The 16149-nt window shown below is 39.9% G+C and overlaps 2 protein-coding genes across 2 annotated transcripts; both read right to left on the minus strand.

Annotated features, from left to right (window-relative positions):
* Positions 1 to 896: 896 nt before the first annotated feature.
* Positions 897 to 10221, minus strand: LOC111658716 (uncharacterized). Its single transcript, XM_023411346.2, has 17 exons — positions 10107 to 10221; positions 9940 to 9991; positions 9376 to 9408; positions 9116 to 9289; positions 8740 to 8891; positions 8530 to 8619; positions 8131 to 8197; positions 7481 to 7644; positions 5213 to 5318; positions 5104 to 5136; positions 4819 to 4995; positions 4380 to 4534; positions 4183 to 4272; positions 3038 to 3088; positions 2858 to 2939; positions 2503 to 2666; positions 897 to 1235 (listed from the first exon to the last, which is right to left on the minus strand). Exons 2-17 carry the CDS (start codon positions 9989 to 9991, stop codon positions 1065 to 1067), a joined length of 1761 nt encoding a protein of 586 aa, XP_023267114.1. The 5' UTR covers positions 10107 to 10221; the 3' UTR covers positions 897 to 1064.
* Positions 10222 to 11577: 1356 nt separating this feature from the next.
* Positions 11578 to 14800, minus strand: LOC111658717 (uncharacterized). Its single transcript, XM_023411347.2, has 6 exons — positions 13695 to 14800; positions 12723 to 12820; positions 12547 to 12618; positions 12398 to 12452; positions 12248 to 12284; positions 11578 to 12134 (listed from the first exon to the last, which is right to left on the minus strand). The coding sequence occupies exons 1-6, from the start codon at positions 14449 to 14451 to the stop codon at positions 12113 to 12115; spliced, it is 1041 nt and encodes a 346-aa protein (XP_023267115.1). The 5' UTR covers positions 14452 to 14800; the 3' UTR covers positions 11578 to 12112.
* Positions 14801 to 16149: the final 1349 nt, after the last annotated feature.

Here is a 16149-nt window from a genome sequence, read left to right on the forward strand (position 1 = left end):
AGTACCTGAAGTGTATATGTGTTTAAAAGTTTTGAATGTATAGTTTCTTTTTGGACAAAAATCTATATTTGTAATAGTTTTTGTTTGCTTTTTAAAACAAAGCAGCACTACACTTGTGTAGCTGTTTAATTTACATTTGCGACATCGGTTTTTATATAATGTGAATGACAGAACAAACACTGATAAAGATAACCGTCGGATCAGATTCCAGTTAAAGCATACACACGCATTAGTGACGTTGCATAGTGAACAGAAACAAGTGTTTTCCTTCAAGGAAACACAGGCTAAGATATCAAATGTGATTCAGTATTCCCCTAACTCCTAGATCACAAGAGATCTTTTCTTTTTTTAAAGGAAAGTGAAGATGCATAAATTAAAGACTGCTGTAATCTCTGATCCATACAACCATACCGCTTTCATTTAGATTTCCTACATACAATATATAAGTAATGAACAAATTTGTGCTTAAATTGATTAAGACCTACCGAAATCTAGTAGATATAAACGCGTTTAGCCCACAACTGGTTTGGGGAGCGAGCGAGCGCACACACACACACACACACACACACACACACACACACACACACGTAAGTGACATGAATACATCAATTTAGATTTTACTCCTTGCAGTAATACATTTCCCATTGATAAAACGCTCAACACTCACAGGAACACTCACTACAATAATACATTTTTTTGCCAACAGTCCTGAATGACCTGAAATGTCATTGTATGTATTAAGCAAAATGAACAGAGGACAACTTTTGAAAAAGGCAAATGGGTATATGATTTAGATGTTTAGAAGTACCTGTTCCACTTCACTGCTAATTGTTCGTGTTTGGTAGTTGAAGTTGGGCAGAGGCCCTGATAACTCCCTGGAGTTTAATAAACCATGCTAAGGTTTTACAATTTCTTTATTATAAGATTACATAATTGCATATTAAAAATTGTCAAAATCATCAGGGAAAACCCCACATTGTCTTTTGCTAACACATTTTGAAATAATCTGAGCAGTGCAAAACAGATGATTAATGCAATAAATGATTATTCTTCATTAGGCAGATTCACAGACGCAAATTAAGTGGAAAGGCACAGAGACATGCCAGCAACAGAAACAGTATGATGGGTCCTGGGGCACCGGCTGCTGATGTGGTGCTGAAGATTGTCCTGTCATGAAGAGACTGCGTAGGCCGAAACACGTTGTGATATCCTGTCTGAATCGGGAACAGCATCATCTAGTGGGGTTAAAACAAATGTTAGCTTACATTTCTTTCATTTTTGAATTGATGTACATCTGTTTGAAAGATATGCATCTGCTCGATGGAAGATAACTTTAGCAAAATGTTCTAATTCATCATATGTTCAGTCCATTCGGGAAGTATGTTCCAGCCTCGTGCTTTTAAAACTCTCCCCTCCTCCCCAAGAGCGGCAAAGTTCATATCAGGAAGTGTTTGGGGTGGATGGATGGGTGAACAAACCAGTCACACAGCAGATAACCAATACGTTTCCTGAAAGTGATAGTCAGAGCATTTGCTTTAACCATGACCACTGCATAATATTTAGTCATTCATTTGAGGTTCGTAGCTTTACTGCTGTGCATTATCAGAATTCATTCAACAATACGTGGAAGTATGAATGGTCATGTCAACCTGCAGTCTTTGGGTTGAGCTGTGTTGAAAAATGCCCTCAGTGTGATCTTTATCAGTGTAGAGCAGAAAGAGATAAACATGTGACTGAGTCAACAGCTGACAACTACAATTTCAAATCATGGCAGGGGAAACTAAGCAGCGAAATTACCTGATTTCTAGGTGGGTACAAGGATCTCTGATAAGCTTTATAGTTTTAGCTTTGAATACCAGGCAGTTGAATGTTTGACTCTGAATTCAACCTTGACTGAACTTGTTTCACCAACCAGCAAACCAACACAAAAATAACCAAACCCCACCCTTTTCCAGTTACTTCCCACACTCTGAAATTGGGAGCCTGTGTATGAAAAACACTTGATATATTTATACACATTTGATGTGGATGTAAAGGCCCTAAAATGACGAAGCAATTTAGTCACAGCCATCGTTTCATTTCAAATCCTTCATACAGTCAGTGATGTGCAGCCATGTGCATAAAATATCAAACAAACAATCTTAGAGGCAGAGACAACAGTGCATGACAGGATAATCAACAAGATCGCTTTAGGAGTTTGTTTGTCCCTGTAATACAGTGAACAAACAGTTCTGATAATTGAAGATAATGAACTCACCACACAAGACTGGATTTTCAGTCTCTTATGCCAACTATAAATGTTGTTTGTCATCCTGTGCAGGTAATTATGCATTGAAGAAAAAAAAAAAACACTACACATGAAATCATAAATCTCTTAATTTGATTTACTGGAGTTAAGAATTATCTCTGAATTGTTTTGCATAGAGCAGTGCTAATCAAGATCATTGTGGAACGCCACTTGTCTGATATCTCTTCAGTACCAAGATGATGAGTAGCACATACCAGGTCTTGGTCCACCTTGACAGACTCTTTGAAGACCGTCCAAACCACTGCTTCGTTACACGAAGGGGTGGTTAAGGAGCCGTTGTACCGGTAGTATGCAGCTCGGTTCACGTTTCCGAGCAGGTCATCAATGGAGATCTCCTCTGTGACGCTGACCTCTGAGCCTATGTTGCAGCACAAAAAGAAAAAGAAAAGAAAATATCTCTACATTTAGGTCTGCACACATCTTGTTCTGTTATATAGTATGTTCTCTTTATTTTCCTTGTTCATTGTGTATTATGATTTATTAAAAAAAAAAAAAAAAGTCTGCACAGTGTTTTTAGGGTTATATGCGTGACAGCAAACGTTCACTCACTGATGTTGTGAATAGCTGAGAGGTACTTGGTCAGTTTTTTCCAGGCTCCCATATCAGACGTTGAACTTGATGGGGGATGTGTCTACAGATGAACAGGGTGAACAATTAAGAACATTTGACTATAGTCCTCTCAGTTAACAACATATAGGCCCTGCTTTAAGAAAAAGATACATCACTCACCTCTTGATGCTCTGAGCTGCCGCCACCGCTGCTTTTGGTAGTATCCGCAGCCTGGATAATAGACATTGAGAAAAGTCTTTCACACAATAGAAGTTTAGACTGAAGACAGATGGCAATATTTCATGTGCTGTCAGTCAGGCATCAACCACGCTGTAAATAAGTCAGCTGACATAAGTAGGTGTTACAGTTAATGTCTAGATATTAACCTCAGGACTGCATAGGTGTTAACTTCAAGCAGTGATGGGGCAAATTAGTATGCATACTGCCTCTGAGTACAATTTCTATCACTTTTCTGGTATAGACACTTAAAATTTACTTAGAATTAGAACATGCACTATATAATCAAAAGTTTTAGAACACCCCCATTTTTTGATTTTTACAGCAGTTCGAGTACAGTGAATATGCTTAAATGGTTCAAAAGGAAAGTGGATAAATTTCCAAGGTGGGAAAAATCATGCCAATTCAATAGAAAACACGTCTTTTTTCGGGATTTTTAGAAATTGGGTAATTTACAGATTTCCTTGATCAATTGAAGCAAATGAAGCCGTGAAAGTTCAACTCCTACATTCCAAAACGAAAAGAACCAGTGGCTTCACATGATGGAAGACCAACACAGTCTCCAGACCTAAACCCCACAGTGCTGCTTTGGACTGAACTAGACAGAGTGAGGTGTGTTGAGATGAACTTTGAACAATGTTTGATCTTCCATTGTAGAAAGAACGCAACAAGTGTTCGGCTGCTGGATGAGTCAAAATTTTAACTTAAATTTAGTTCAATAAGAAGATTCCTTGAGTCCTTGTTTTTAAAATCTCAAATTGTTTATTTGTTCTATGCTTTAATTTCAGAAACACAGACACTGGGGCGCCCAGCGGCTCACCTGGTGAGGCGTGTACCACATGGGCTCCTAACTGCAGCGGCCATGGGTTTGAATCCCCCCGGCAGCCCTTTGATGCATGTCATCCCCTCTCCCTCCCCAACCTTCCTGTCTCTCTCACACTGTCTATCACAATAAAGGCAAAAATGCCCCCCCCCCCAAAAAAAAAAAGAAACAGACATTGAATTATGTAAACTTGACAGCTGGAAAAATGTAGGTGTATTACGGACTTGCATCACAACTACTGACCTACTAACACACTGAACATTACCTCAATAAAGAATCCCAGTACTGCCAGGCCATTAGGAGTCTCTAATGCCTTATCCAATTTTAAATCCTTCCTCTTGTTCACTATGTGCATCTGGACAAAGAAACAGTTACTGACACAGAGTATACACTGAAAGCAAAATGTATTACAAAAGAAAATACCTTAGTACCATCACCACAGTTCAGTGCTTTTACAGTTACCTCCATTGGGTATCTCTTTGAATCCACCGTGTGCTCTGAGCCCTGAGATTCATGTGACACAGCGCCCCAATGAAAGTGGAACTGAAGGGTGGAGTAGACGTAACCCAAACCTCCCCCTGACACCTCCACCGTATCCTCCTTCAGTACACATTTCACTGGGAGTTGAGTGAGAACACAAGGACAAGTGTAAATGGTTTTCAGACTTAAATATATATATTTAAAAAAATAAAAAATAAATAAAATAAATAAATAAATAAATAATCTGGAGATTCATCTCTTTTCCATGACTGCAACAAATTCAAATTTTTAGGTGATAATGTTTCAAATCAACAATGAAAATAATAAAAATAAAAGTTGAGTAAATTTATCTTTGAGTTGACTTAGATTTAACATCCACAAAAACAGACCATAAAATTTAAAAAAATTTAAAAAGTCAAACCTGAGTGGCCTGAGTTAGTGATGGACTTGATGGTATTTTTGTCATCAAACTTTGTATAGGTGAAGGCATCAAGGTGTTCATCTATCACAGCCGTCTTAGTCACAATGTTGATGGGTGACTGCCGTTCACCACCACAGTGGGACTGAGGCAGCAGGTGCCAGAGAGACGAATTGTACGCTGAAGTTGCAGAAGAAAAACAAAGCTCAAGACAAACCTAAATCCTATTGCAACAGCACTGTGCAGTCAGAAGCTTTGCACAGTAACTATACATTTGCTGATACATACCACAGTGATGGTCATCATAGCACCATGGATGACCTAAAGAATAGAATGGTTGTATTTAATGTCAACGCAATCATAAATATTATGGGTTGTGTGTGATTTTCCAACTCACTGGGAGGGAGAGGAGTTGCAGGGGAGGCAGACACTTGACGCTCATTGAGCTCTTGTACAGGCCGGAAAACATTGACGAGTCCCGTCTCCATGGGAAACCTCTTGATCTTAAACAGAACAAAACAATGTTGTTTTAAACCAGCAGATCCAACGCAAGCTACAAGAAAAATGTTTAATGAGTAACAGCATTTGACAGACTGTAATGTTAAGTGACTACAAACCTGTGGATTTTGTCTTTTCTTCCAGCAGTCAGGGCTCATGCTTACCGGTGTCAGCACAGAGCACTAGACCATTGTGAAGAAGACCTCAATAAGCACTCAGGCTGTTGTGTCCAGTTTGTCACAACTATTTGCCCTTTTACTCTGTAAAGTCACAATTGCTCATTGCATTATTGCAAGCGTGTGACTCAAATGAGCACTGCACCGGTTTAGCACGGCACTCCTGTAACAATTGTGGGAAGGTAAAAACCCAATCCAACAAGATTATCCATTTCATGCCACTCCATAAAAATTGTGCCCACATTACCCACAAGGCAGCAGACAACACTGATGAAGCGAAATTCAGGTTCTCATCTGTGTTGTACTTCTAAATGTAAGTAATGGGTTTCAGCCCAGTTAAATAGGTCACAGTACAGGCAAGTTTTTGTGGAGAGAAAAAAAAAAAAAAAGACAGGAGCCTTAAGCACAGCTGGTGACGCAAAGCGAAATTCCTCTGTAGACCATCATCTCATTTCTGTCACGCTACAACAGCTTTCATAGTCATCATAGATGTGCATGTGGCCAAATGAGTACTGCACCTATTTAGCTGCCTCACACCGCTCACTGACAAATTGCTGTCATTATGATGGCAGATAGACAATATATAGTAGCTGTGACGGGTCTAACTCTATACGAGGAAGATTACAACTTCTAAATGCAAATATGGGTTTCAGCTCAGTTAAATAGGTCATGGTACAGGCTGAGGATGCGGCCCCACAACTCCACACCTTTTTTATGTTTTCAAACCAACACAAGTGACATCACTTGAGGTCATTTATCAAACTGTTCTCAGCTCCCTCTGGAGCCACACCAGCTCCACATTTAAATAAGGTGATAAATTCTACTGTTCTGAAGGATATAGATCGGGTTTATTTTATCCAAACACAATCGTTGCAGTTCTTTTCTTTTGGAGCATTTCATTTACTGTATTGTTGTCAACATCTACTCAAATACAATTAATTTGGCTCATTTTCATCTCTGTTTTATGCATTTTACAGATTAGTATGCTCAGAAAGGGGAGGTCAAAGAGTCAGACACCTGCTGAGAGACATGGAGCTCGCTGATGGCCGTCACATAGATAAGATGAAAGATTACATGCGTCTTTTTACAAAAGACATGACTCAAATTTTCTTTTTTCTTTACAGTCACATGCATTTTGCCCAGCATTCTCTGTTGTTGCCAGTCAACAGAGAATAAAACAAGCTTGATTATCAAACATGATTATCAAACCAGACACCAGCATATACCAGTATATTTTGCAGCACCTGTTTATGTCATGTGGCGACTCTAGCCTGCACGCATCATTGGCTGCTTGTGCAACAGTTTGAATGCAATTCCACTTGACATAGGTTGTCCCAATTTTTATTTATTTATTTATTTTATTTATTTTTTAGTTGTTCAGCTTGACAGTATATGACTAAGCAATGAATAACCTGTTCTTATTCAAGGGTGAAGAAAACTTCAAAGAACTTGGGCTGCTGTGTCTGTTTGTCAACTATTTTTCCTTTTACTCCTTTAAATTCACAATTTCTCATTGCTTTACTGCAAGGATCTGACTCAAATGTGTACTGCACCGATTTAATTGCCTCACACCGCTCACTGATTAATTGCTGTCATTATGATGTCAGGTAGACAATATATAGTAGCAGTGACGGGTCCAAATCCATATGATGCTCTATAAAGTCAAAGGAAGCTGAAGATTCATGTGATGATTCATCACTGCAAGCAACACTTTTCTAATTATGGTTTTCACTTTGTCATTTGATGCATAAATTATGAAAAGAAAAAAAAAGTGATTATAGCTGCTTTAAACACGAGATTTTAAATTTCTTGGCTTTATATTACATTTTGTTCTCAACCTCTGATTTGGCTGCTGTTATGCTGCAAATACAAGCACTATAAAAGTTTGAAAGGCCCTTACATTCCTCTCTCTGCTGAGGCGCATGTGTTGACTAAACATGCCTCTCCCTTCTTATTCCACAGAAGAAAGGTTTCCAGGCTGCTAAACTTACCAGTTCTTTGTTGACGTTGATTGGCTCATGAAAGACCGTCCATGCGACTGCTTCGTTGCAGGAGGGCGTGGTCAGGGAGCCCATGTACCGATAGAACTTTGTGAGGTCAACATTTCCAATCAGGTCATTAATAGAGATGTTATAGTTTGTGGTGCCCTCAGTGTCTGTGGAACGATGTAAGACAAAGGCTGTGATTAAATGAAAGGTGGCGTGTGGGTTTGAATGCACCAAAATAACAGCGACCTTTGATTTGATCCCATCATCATGATCAGAAATGGAGTAACAACATGAGTATGGCTCCATCACCATTAACAAGGCGTCTTATCTCAACCTCACCTGTTAATGACTCTACCTCTTACTATATTACAGAGTCACAGCACACACAATACTTTCTCACGCAAGTACATTGGCACTAAAGCTTAGGTATTTCCATTGGCATCATGCCAACATTTAATAGACCAGAAAAAAAAAAAAAATCTCACCTTTGTCTCTGGGAAAATTATCAGATATTTTTTTAATGTAAAACTCAAGCTTGAAGTGTTGCAGCACTTTAATCCAGATTTTATTAAAGCAACCACAATGCATCCTGCACTAGATCTCTACAAGCTCAGTCGCTGCAAAACAAGGTGACACACAAGTCCAACACCCACCTTTGTTGCTCATCAGGTGAGAGGTGAGCAGGTTCCATGGCCCTGACATATTTCCATCTTCTGTTGCCTTTAAAAAAGGAGAAGACATTTTGAATTACATTCGAGTACAATAATGTGCAAATTAACTCATACTGTACATGTAATTTTGTCAATTTTGTTCAATTGTCACTATTTGAGTGGGTTGTCCGTGTTTCAGAGAGCCAGTGCATGACCTCTCATGTCAAGGTGTAAAATAAACAAAACAAATTGAGCATACAAAACCTAATCTCATAGGCACAACCTATTTCCAATGAAAAAGCTGAAATTCTGCAGAAATATAAACATTTTAGTGCCATTTTCAGTGTGTATTGAAAGGCTTGCCATGATAAGATTTTCTTTGAAATAATTGTGTACACATACATTTATGAAAAATCCAAGAACAGCAATTCCCTCTGAATCCGCCGTGGCCTGTTCCACAGTAAGACCTTTCTTCAGACTGACAATGTGCATCTACAAGAGTTTATATTAATTAGTGAAATTAAGCAAGGTAAAAAAATAAATAAATTAAAAAAAAAATACACAATCCTAAAAGAGGAGCCACATCTCTATGAATACCAAACACCAAAGTACCTCCATTGGATATCTGTGCCCATCAATCTTGTGCTCCGAACCTGGGTGGTATTCTGTATCACCCCAGTGAAAATGAAACTGGACGGTGGAATACGTATCAGTGAGTCCACCTCCACTCACTTCAACTCTATTTTCCTCCAACGTGCATTTCACTATGGGAGAGATGGACACAGGTTTATGTAGATACAATACAGAAGTTTAAGCTTTGTGCCCTTTTTCCAGGACTCCTGAAAATTTTTTTAATTTTATTTATTTATTTATTTAATTTTATTTATTTATATATATATAAGATGTGTATAAGAGACAGTATATATATATATATAAAGTCAATTCAAAGGCAAGGACAAAAAGACACCTGGAGCCACTGTTTCTGTACCTGTATGGCCATTGTTTTCGATGGATTTGATGACATGTTTGGAGAAGTTGACAAAGGTAAAGTTAAGCAGGTTAGGGTCCGTCTGAACATGGCTGGTGACTATGTCAATGGGAGACTGCCGTTTTCCTCCACAGTAAGAACCATGGAGCTGTGGCCACTCGGATGGTGTGTGTTCTATGAAAGTTGGAGGAGCTCTTAATGTTGAGGAATGATGGTTTCATCAAAATCATTCAGTGAATCAGAAATCTGTCCTTACTTACCACAGCCATTATAGCACCAGTCACTCCCAGCAGCTGAAACAGAGATATAGCCAACATGCTCGTAATACTGCAGTAGTTCATCTTATTGGCCTTTCAGAGGGGCCTGACCTCTAGGTTGAGAATCCCTGAACTCCATCTAGCTGCCTACTTAAAAAACTATAGTGACAACGTCACCAGCTACGAGTAAATACTGTTCATACCTTAATTTTTTTTTTTGTACCAATACGTCATCAAATCATGTAATACAGAATAATACTTTTATTTTTGATACGAGTGCACAATACCTCTGGAGTATTTTAACTTTATTATTGTATATTGTTTCTTTCCTTGAGTGAAGAACATGAGCACGTCTTCCTCCACTGACTAATAAATACCACAGTCAGGAAACCTGGCAGGAGTCATGCAGTATGATGGACAGCTGTAGTCTGTGCTCCTTCAAACCACTTTCACGTTCAAGTAAAACCTAAATAAACTGCATTTTACTCTGAAATATGGAAATAACATTCATTAACAGATGAACTCTGTTAATGAATGTTGTAACACAAATATTTGCACTTTACTCACCAAATTTGACCAAAGCTCCCAAACTCAGGCACAGCAGCAGGGAGTGATGCATCTTCAGGAGGAAGGAATACATCATTAATCGCAGTGAGTCATCCACCTGTACTTTTAAAATTTGTCTAATTTAACCACTGAAGAGCCTAAAAACAAAGTTTGACTAATCATCCTACCTTGTGGTTCAGGTCTCGACCCTCTAAGGCTTGAAATGAAAAGGAAAAACAAAAAAAAAGAAAAAAAAGAAAAAAGGAAGGTATGTTAGTATGAGGTGTCCATCAGTGAGGAGAAGGTGACAATGTCCTAGAAGTTTATACAGTAGGAGGGACATGCAATGGGATATGGGGTGGGGGGTAGGGGGGTCACTGTGTATACAACACTAGACCTGTATGCTGGAGACATGCAACATGACCACAAGCTGGTCTTTACCTGGTAATGTTTATTTGTAACAGCTACTGTTGTTCCACACCAACACACACACAGACAGACAAATTAAATGAACCTGCTCAACACCTCACCATGTTGTCTCAATGCCACACCTCATTACGCTCAGCTTTTTTTACGAACAGCAGAGCACCCGCTGTTAAAATCAACAAGCATTTTATCCAAGTCAAATGACTCAGAGAAATTACTGTGTATGAATCAATAAGGTGGAAGGAAGTTTATATAACTTTTTTTTTTTTTTTTTTTTTTTTTAAAATTGGAACAGAGGCATTCTGGTTTTTAGGCTCCTACTATACCAGAAATGTGAAAAAAATGCAAAAATAAAAACCTTTCAGTTTTGTTTTAGGTCCGCAACTATAAGACATTATTTAAATGAAATCCAGAACTACCATTTGCAGTAGTAGGTCAAGAGGCCCCAGGATGGGATTGGACCCATTCTTCCAGTCAGTGAAGACACTTGTAAATTTCAAGTGTTTCAAAAGTTCACCAAGATAACTATCAGAGGCATCTCACGTCACCGCCGTGAGAAAAAAAAAAAAAAGAAAAAGAGTAAACCTTGTTGCCACACTTACATTCTGTGGGCTGTATCAATATTTCCATATCAAAAGTCAAAAGGTCAACACTGCCCTGGCTCTGGCTTGCATTGTGTTGATTCAACGACACACTCAAGAGATTTTTCCTCCTTTTTTTGCCAAGTCACTAAGACCTTTGTTTGTCCTTGACACAGGAGAGAAGCTCACCTGAAAACCTCCCAGCAGGAACGGTGACCAGTAAGTTAGAGAACGCTCAGCGAGAGAGATCACTCAAATCACTTCTCGTGACCTGAGCAGCAGCTTGGCCTCGTTTGGTAATCAGTGTGCGATTGGCTGAACAACTGACTTCATTACTTTCCATCAGGCTGTGGAGGTCACGAATCTTTCTAGAAATCCAAGTGCCAACTGAGCTGTGTGCATGTGTAGCTATGTTGAAAAGATGTGTAGCCCATACGCTGAATCAAAACACCTGATTTTATCCACAGAGTGGTTTGTTTAATGTTTAGATGGAGTGTTTTATTTTGAGGCCCTTTTACCCAACTTATTGACATTTTGTTATTTAACATAAACTTCAGGTTTAGGCCACAGGTGTGAGTGCATTCACAAAAATAAACCTGCCTATTAGAAATTAATTGGAAGCAAATTTGTGACAGCCACATTAGGCAAAAAGTGTTATAGATAAGGAGAAATTTATTGTCAGGTGAGAATCAGTAACAGTGCATAGCAACAGCATGTGTAAAATTGTACTGTAACATGTTACAAACTCAAAGGACTTATCCTGAGAAATGTTATATTTACATGTTACATGATTGGCATTAGACTTAATTTTTCTGGTGCATTAATACAGACTCCTGCCACAAAGATAGGCCTATAAACATCTTGCTCAGCTGCAACTACAATAATACTGCTACAAAAACAAAGAAAAGAAAAGAAAAGAAAATCTGAACAAATAATAGCCAGTGTACATTGAAAATATACAAGATGTAGGTCATTGAATAAAGGAAAAGAAATGAAATTCTTTCAGCCTGTAGTACAAGGGTATTTAAAAATCTACAAGTTAACACAAGAATAGGTTTTTCTGTCAGCTGTCAGATTTGTGAAGTTCTCAGGTGACAAGTGAGGTATGAGCAGCAGGACAGCCAGTCCTGAGCGCAGTACCGCCTGTGACCACGTGATGGCTCCAAAGGACAAAGTATCCTGGGTGCTCAGAGCAGGGAGGCAACAGTCCTGCAAAACAAAGGCCAGGGCATGAGAAAGTAGACCACCGCTGGGGTTATGTGCCTACCTACTATTCATGTCATTAAATGGATCAGTGCACTGGGAGAAGTGAGGAGTCTTACTGAAAGAGGGACCCAGTTAGCTCATCAACAAGGCCACCTGAAAAAAAAAGCGACACATAACTAAAGTTAAGGGGTGCCAGCGCTGACAAAACAAACAAACAAACACACAATGGTACATGCACAGTATGGCTAATTACTTGCAGTATTTACCTGGTGTGCATATTGTGTCACACAGTATGGGGCAAAGGTAGCAGGATGAGCATCCCTGGAAGACAAAAAGGGTTTCCATGAGGAGGCTCTCGTCTTAACCAAATGTTGTATATAATTAACAGTATTTACAGGACGGAGAAGATGCTTACTTGGCAGTGCTCACAGTGATCTGACTCATCTCCCTCTTCACAGGGACACTTGTCACAGTTGTTAGAGCAGTGCTAACAAGACAAAACACACACACAGTGGACAGTTGTGTTTATTAACTCATATACTAGACTTACTAATAAAGAGTGTTGGGGCAGTCCCTCCCACATCGTTTTACCTCACAGATGGAGCACACGCTACACAAAGAGCCAGAGTGGAATTGCAGCGTCTCAGTGGCGGCCTCCTCTTCACTTGTGTCCTCAGCTTCAGGCTCATCTGCGTAAAGTCAGCAGAGTCAACGAAAATTAGGCTTCTATATCGGCCAATGTTAGCTATATATATATATATATATACACATCAGTGTGTCCTTATAAGTAAAAAGAAACTGTAAAACAAACATATGTATTATTTTTTTTAAAAATCTTATTTTTTTATGTTATATGTTTATGTTAACTCCCATACATCAATATCAGTATCGGCCTTAAAAATCTAGTCTAGTTTTGGCTATAACTTCTCCTTCATGTAAACCTTCCTTTTACCACAGATCATGTTATTAGTGTCAGGTCGTGTTAAATGTTAATATGCTCAATATTTCAAGGGAGTCAGCTGTGAAACTCGAAACACTGAGAAAGATATATAGAGAAGACCAAATGTGCAGGTAGGTGCAAGACGTAACGTCCAAGTGAACAAAGTTCCTCCACCACAGACGAATTATAACCAAACACAACGGCTGCATTGTGAGGAATAAAGAACAGCTTGAACAGAAAAACCACTTGGGACAAATTAATGGTCACTATCACAGCCAGCGATCAACAAGTGTTTAGTTTTTCTGGACTTACACTTTCACAGTACTGGTTTTGTCCCAAAATAGCCACATTGGCTTAACAAAAGGCATGAATAGTTAAATACTACTGGGTGCCAGCTACCACACAGATAAGCCGGTCTATTTTAGGACTGATATGTATGACAGTGATCCTGCGGTAGCTGCAGCTAAAATAAACAAAGTCAGAGAAGCTACTTTAGAGTCAAGATTCGCTCGAGGGCCCCAAGAAAAATAATCATTGGTCATATTTTATACCAAATTACTTTGTTTAATTTTCATAAACCATCAATATATTTAAAATCTCAATATATTGAAAAGTGGATTTACCGTCATCTTCCTCTGCCCCAGCTGCATCCTCTTCCTCTTCCTCAGACTCATCCTCAGCAATATCCTCCTCTCCCTCAGCATCATCAGCGTCCTCCTCCACAGCTACCTCCTCTCCTTCAGGGTCCTCCTCTTCCTCCACATCTTCATCAGCATCCTCCTCCTCTTCTTCTTCCTCCTCCTCCTCTTCCTCCTCGTCCTCCTCTGCTGCTGCATCATCAGCCTCTTGTTCTTCTGCATCATTCTCCTCTTCCTCGTCTCCAGCCTCTTCTTCCTCCTCAGCAGCCACCTCCTCTCCGTCTTCCTCAGCAGCTTCGTCCTCAGCCTCCTCCTCCTCCTCTTCTTCCACAGCATCCTCCTCCTCCTCATCTTCCTCAGCAGCCTCTTCATCAGAAGCTTCCTCCTCTTCCTCCTCCTCCGCTTCTTCATCAGCAGTCTCCTCTTCCTCCTCCTCTGCTTGTCCTGCCTCCTCTTCCTCCTCCCCATCTTCCTCCTCAGCCTCCCCTTCTTCATCCTCCTCCTCATCATCTGATTCTTCTTCACTTTCCTCTTCTGCTACCTGTTCCTCTTCCCCACCAGCGCCATCATCGCCCTGAGTAGTTTCACCCTCCTCTGCCACGACATCATCATCATTTCTGGCATGGAGGTCTGCCTCTGCTTCAGCCACGTCCTGGGCACTCACCACCCCAGAAAGTGGCACCTGGGACGGGCACAGGAGCACCAGCAGGAGCCCCACTACCCAGCCTTTCAAAGGTGCCATCTTGGAAATTTTACACGGCTCTTCTTAGCTACAAATCCAGACCGGAAGAATGTCTTTTCCCTGTTTTTCCCGCCAAAAACCAAAACAATCGTTGGGTTTTCAACACTTAAAAAACATAAAATCCACAGGAAACGCAACAGAGTTTCAGAAAATTGAGGGATATTATTCAGGTCTTTGCTCCAGGCCGCAGACAGAGGGGGAGAGGAGGGCCGTGTTCACAAGACTGACAGAGCAGTGTGCCAGCCTTGTGCTGGGAACACAGAGGACACAGTGGAAGCACAACGGTGTGTGTGTGTTGTAGTTGTGTGGTTGTGTGGCTCTGTGTGCGTGAGTGACAGAGGCACATGTCCAGGAAGAATGCTCCTGATGCCCTTAACACAGTGTATTAGAGAGGTGGGTGTGTGCATATGGCAGTTGAGGGGTTTTTTGGACTGCAGGAGGGGTGGGAAAAAGAGAGGTCAAAGAACATATGGAAATGAGAGGGAGGGGGAAGTTTAATTGTTGACATTAAATAATTCAAACTGAAGTTTTCCTTTAATATGACCATTGTAGTATGACCATTGTGTAATGCTAAACTTCCAGGAAAGCAGCAACACTTTATATACATATATACACATACTGTATATATGTATATATGTGCACTTGCATGTTTATGAATTTTCATGTCTGTTATTTATCACTACTATTATTATTTTGTTTCATTTATTTATTTATGTATAATTCTAATTTCATGTAATGGTGACCCATGAAACTTTCCAATGTCAGTAAATCCCCCAAAGAAATGATCCACATCCATAAAACCTAGTCCAGTAAATAAATAATTAAATAAAGTTAAAATCGAACTGATGATTCTAAAGTAAAGAAGTTCTAAACACACTCACACACTCCAACAACTTTGACTTTGCTGTATATTTCAGCCCAGTAAAGCTGTTCCCCAAGTTCACCAATACTCCCCTATAGATGAATATACCATTTAATGTGGTTGTAACTCCAGGCTGCATGTGCACACAACTCTAATGCAGATTTGAATGCACACCCATTTAAATAAAAGCCTCACTGAAGCTCAGTGTAATAAAAAATATTTGGAATGACTTGCAAAATGAGGGAATGTAATGCTCTTTTAATGACAGATTATGAAATTACCACAGGCTTAAACCAACACCTCTGAGACACAGTCTCAACAGCGAAGGTAATATTTGCCTGCCATTCCCAAAGCAGAGCACAGCATGTCAGGATGATGTATGGAATGGACGTAAATAGAAGAAAATGGAGGTGATAGTGGTCTGCACATGTGCAGTGCGTTAGACGCAGACGCAGACTGACATTCCAAAGAAATGGTTTACATCTGAACATTTTTACTCCAGAGTTTTGATTAAGAGAGACAGGAAGGAGATGTAGATTCAGAAGCCGTCTACTGTTGCATGGTTGTGTGAACTGAGGAGCATTTACATTAATAAGACTGAGACACACAGACATGGGGAGTGAGTGAGACACATAATCACTTACATAGGTACATGTTTCCACATGCAGCAAGAGGGCTGGACGGCAGAGAGTGATGACAGCGCCTCTCTCGGTGCGAGCTGCTGGAGATTGACAGGTGGCCCAGCCGGCTATTTACAGTAAAGGCTCCTTCAACAGCGCGGCTCCACTATGTGACCTTCAATAGAACTCTGGCATACTGAAAATAAGCACTGGTGC

Source organism: Seriola lalandi, unplaced genomic scaffold (assembly GCF_002814215.2).
Source record: "Seriola lalandi dorsalis isolate HSWRI2012SDOR001 ecotype SW California unplaced genomic scaffold, Sedor1 jcf7180002054464, whole genome shotgun sequence".
In the NCBI taxonomy this organism is placed as follows: domain Eukaryota; kingdom Metazoa; phylum Chordata; class Actinopteri; order Carangiformes; family Carangidae; genus Seriola; species Seriola lalandi.

Bases quoted from the DNA above. Each gene is read 5' to 3' on its own strand.
- LOC111658717 (XM_023411347.2), bottom strand. From the start codon at position 14,451: ATGGCACCTTTGAAAGGCTGGGTAGTGGGGCTCCTGCTGGTGCTCCTG. The intron at 12,285-12,397 runs GTAAATACTGCA...TTTTTTTTTCAG, and splicing joins TGACACAATATGCACACCAG to GTGGCCTTGTTGATGAGCTA. The intron at 12,135-12,247 runs GTAAGACTCCTC...TTTGTTTTGCAG, and splicing joins CTAACTGGGTCCCTCTTTCA to GACTGTTGCCTCCCTGCTCT.
- LOC111658716 (XM_023411346.2), bottom strand. From the start codon at position 9,991: ATGCATCACTCCCTGCTGCTGTGCCTGAGTTTGGGAGCTTTGGTCAAA. The intron at 8,620-8,739 runs GTACTTTGGTGT...AAACTCTTGTAG, and splicing joins GGCACAGATATCCAATGGAG to ATGCACATTGTCAGTCTGAA. The intron at 5,137-5,212 runs GTGAGTTGGAAA...TCTATTCTTTAG, and splicing joins TGCAACTCCTCTCCCTCCCA to GTCATCCATGGTGCTATGAT.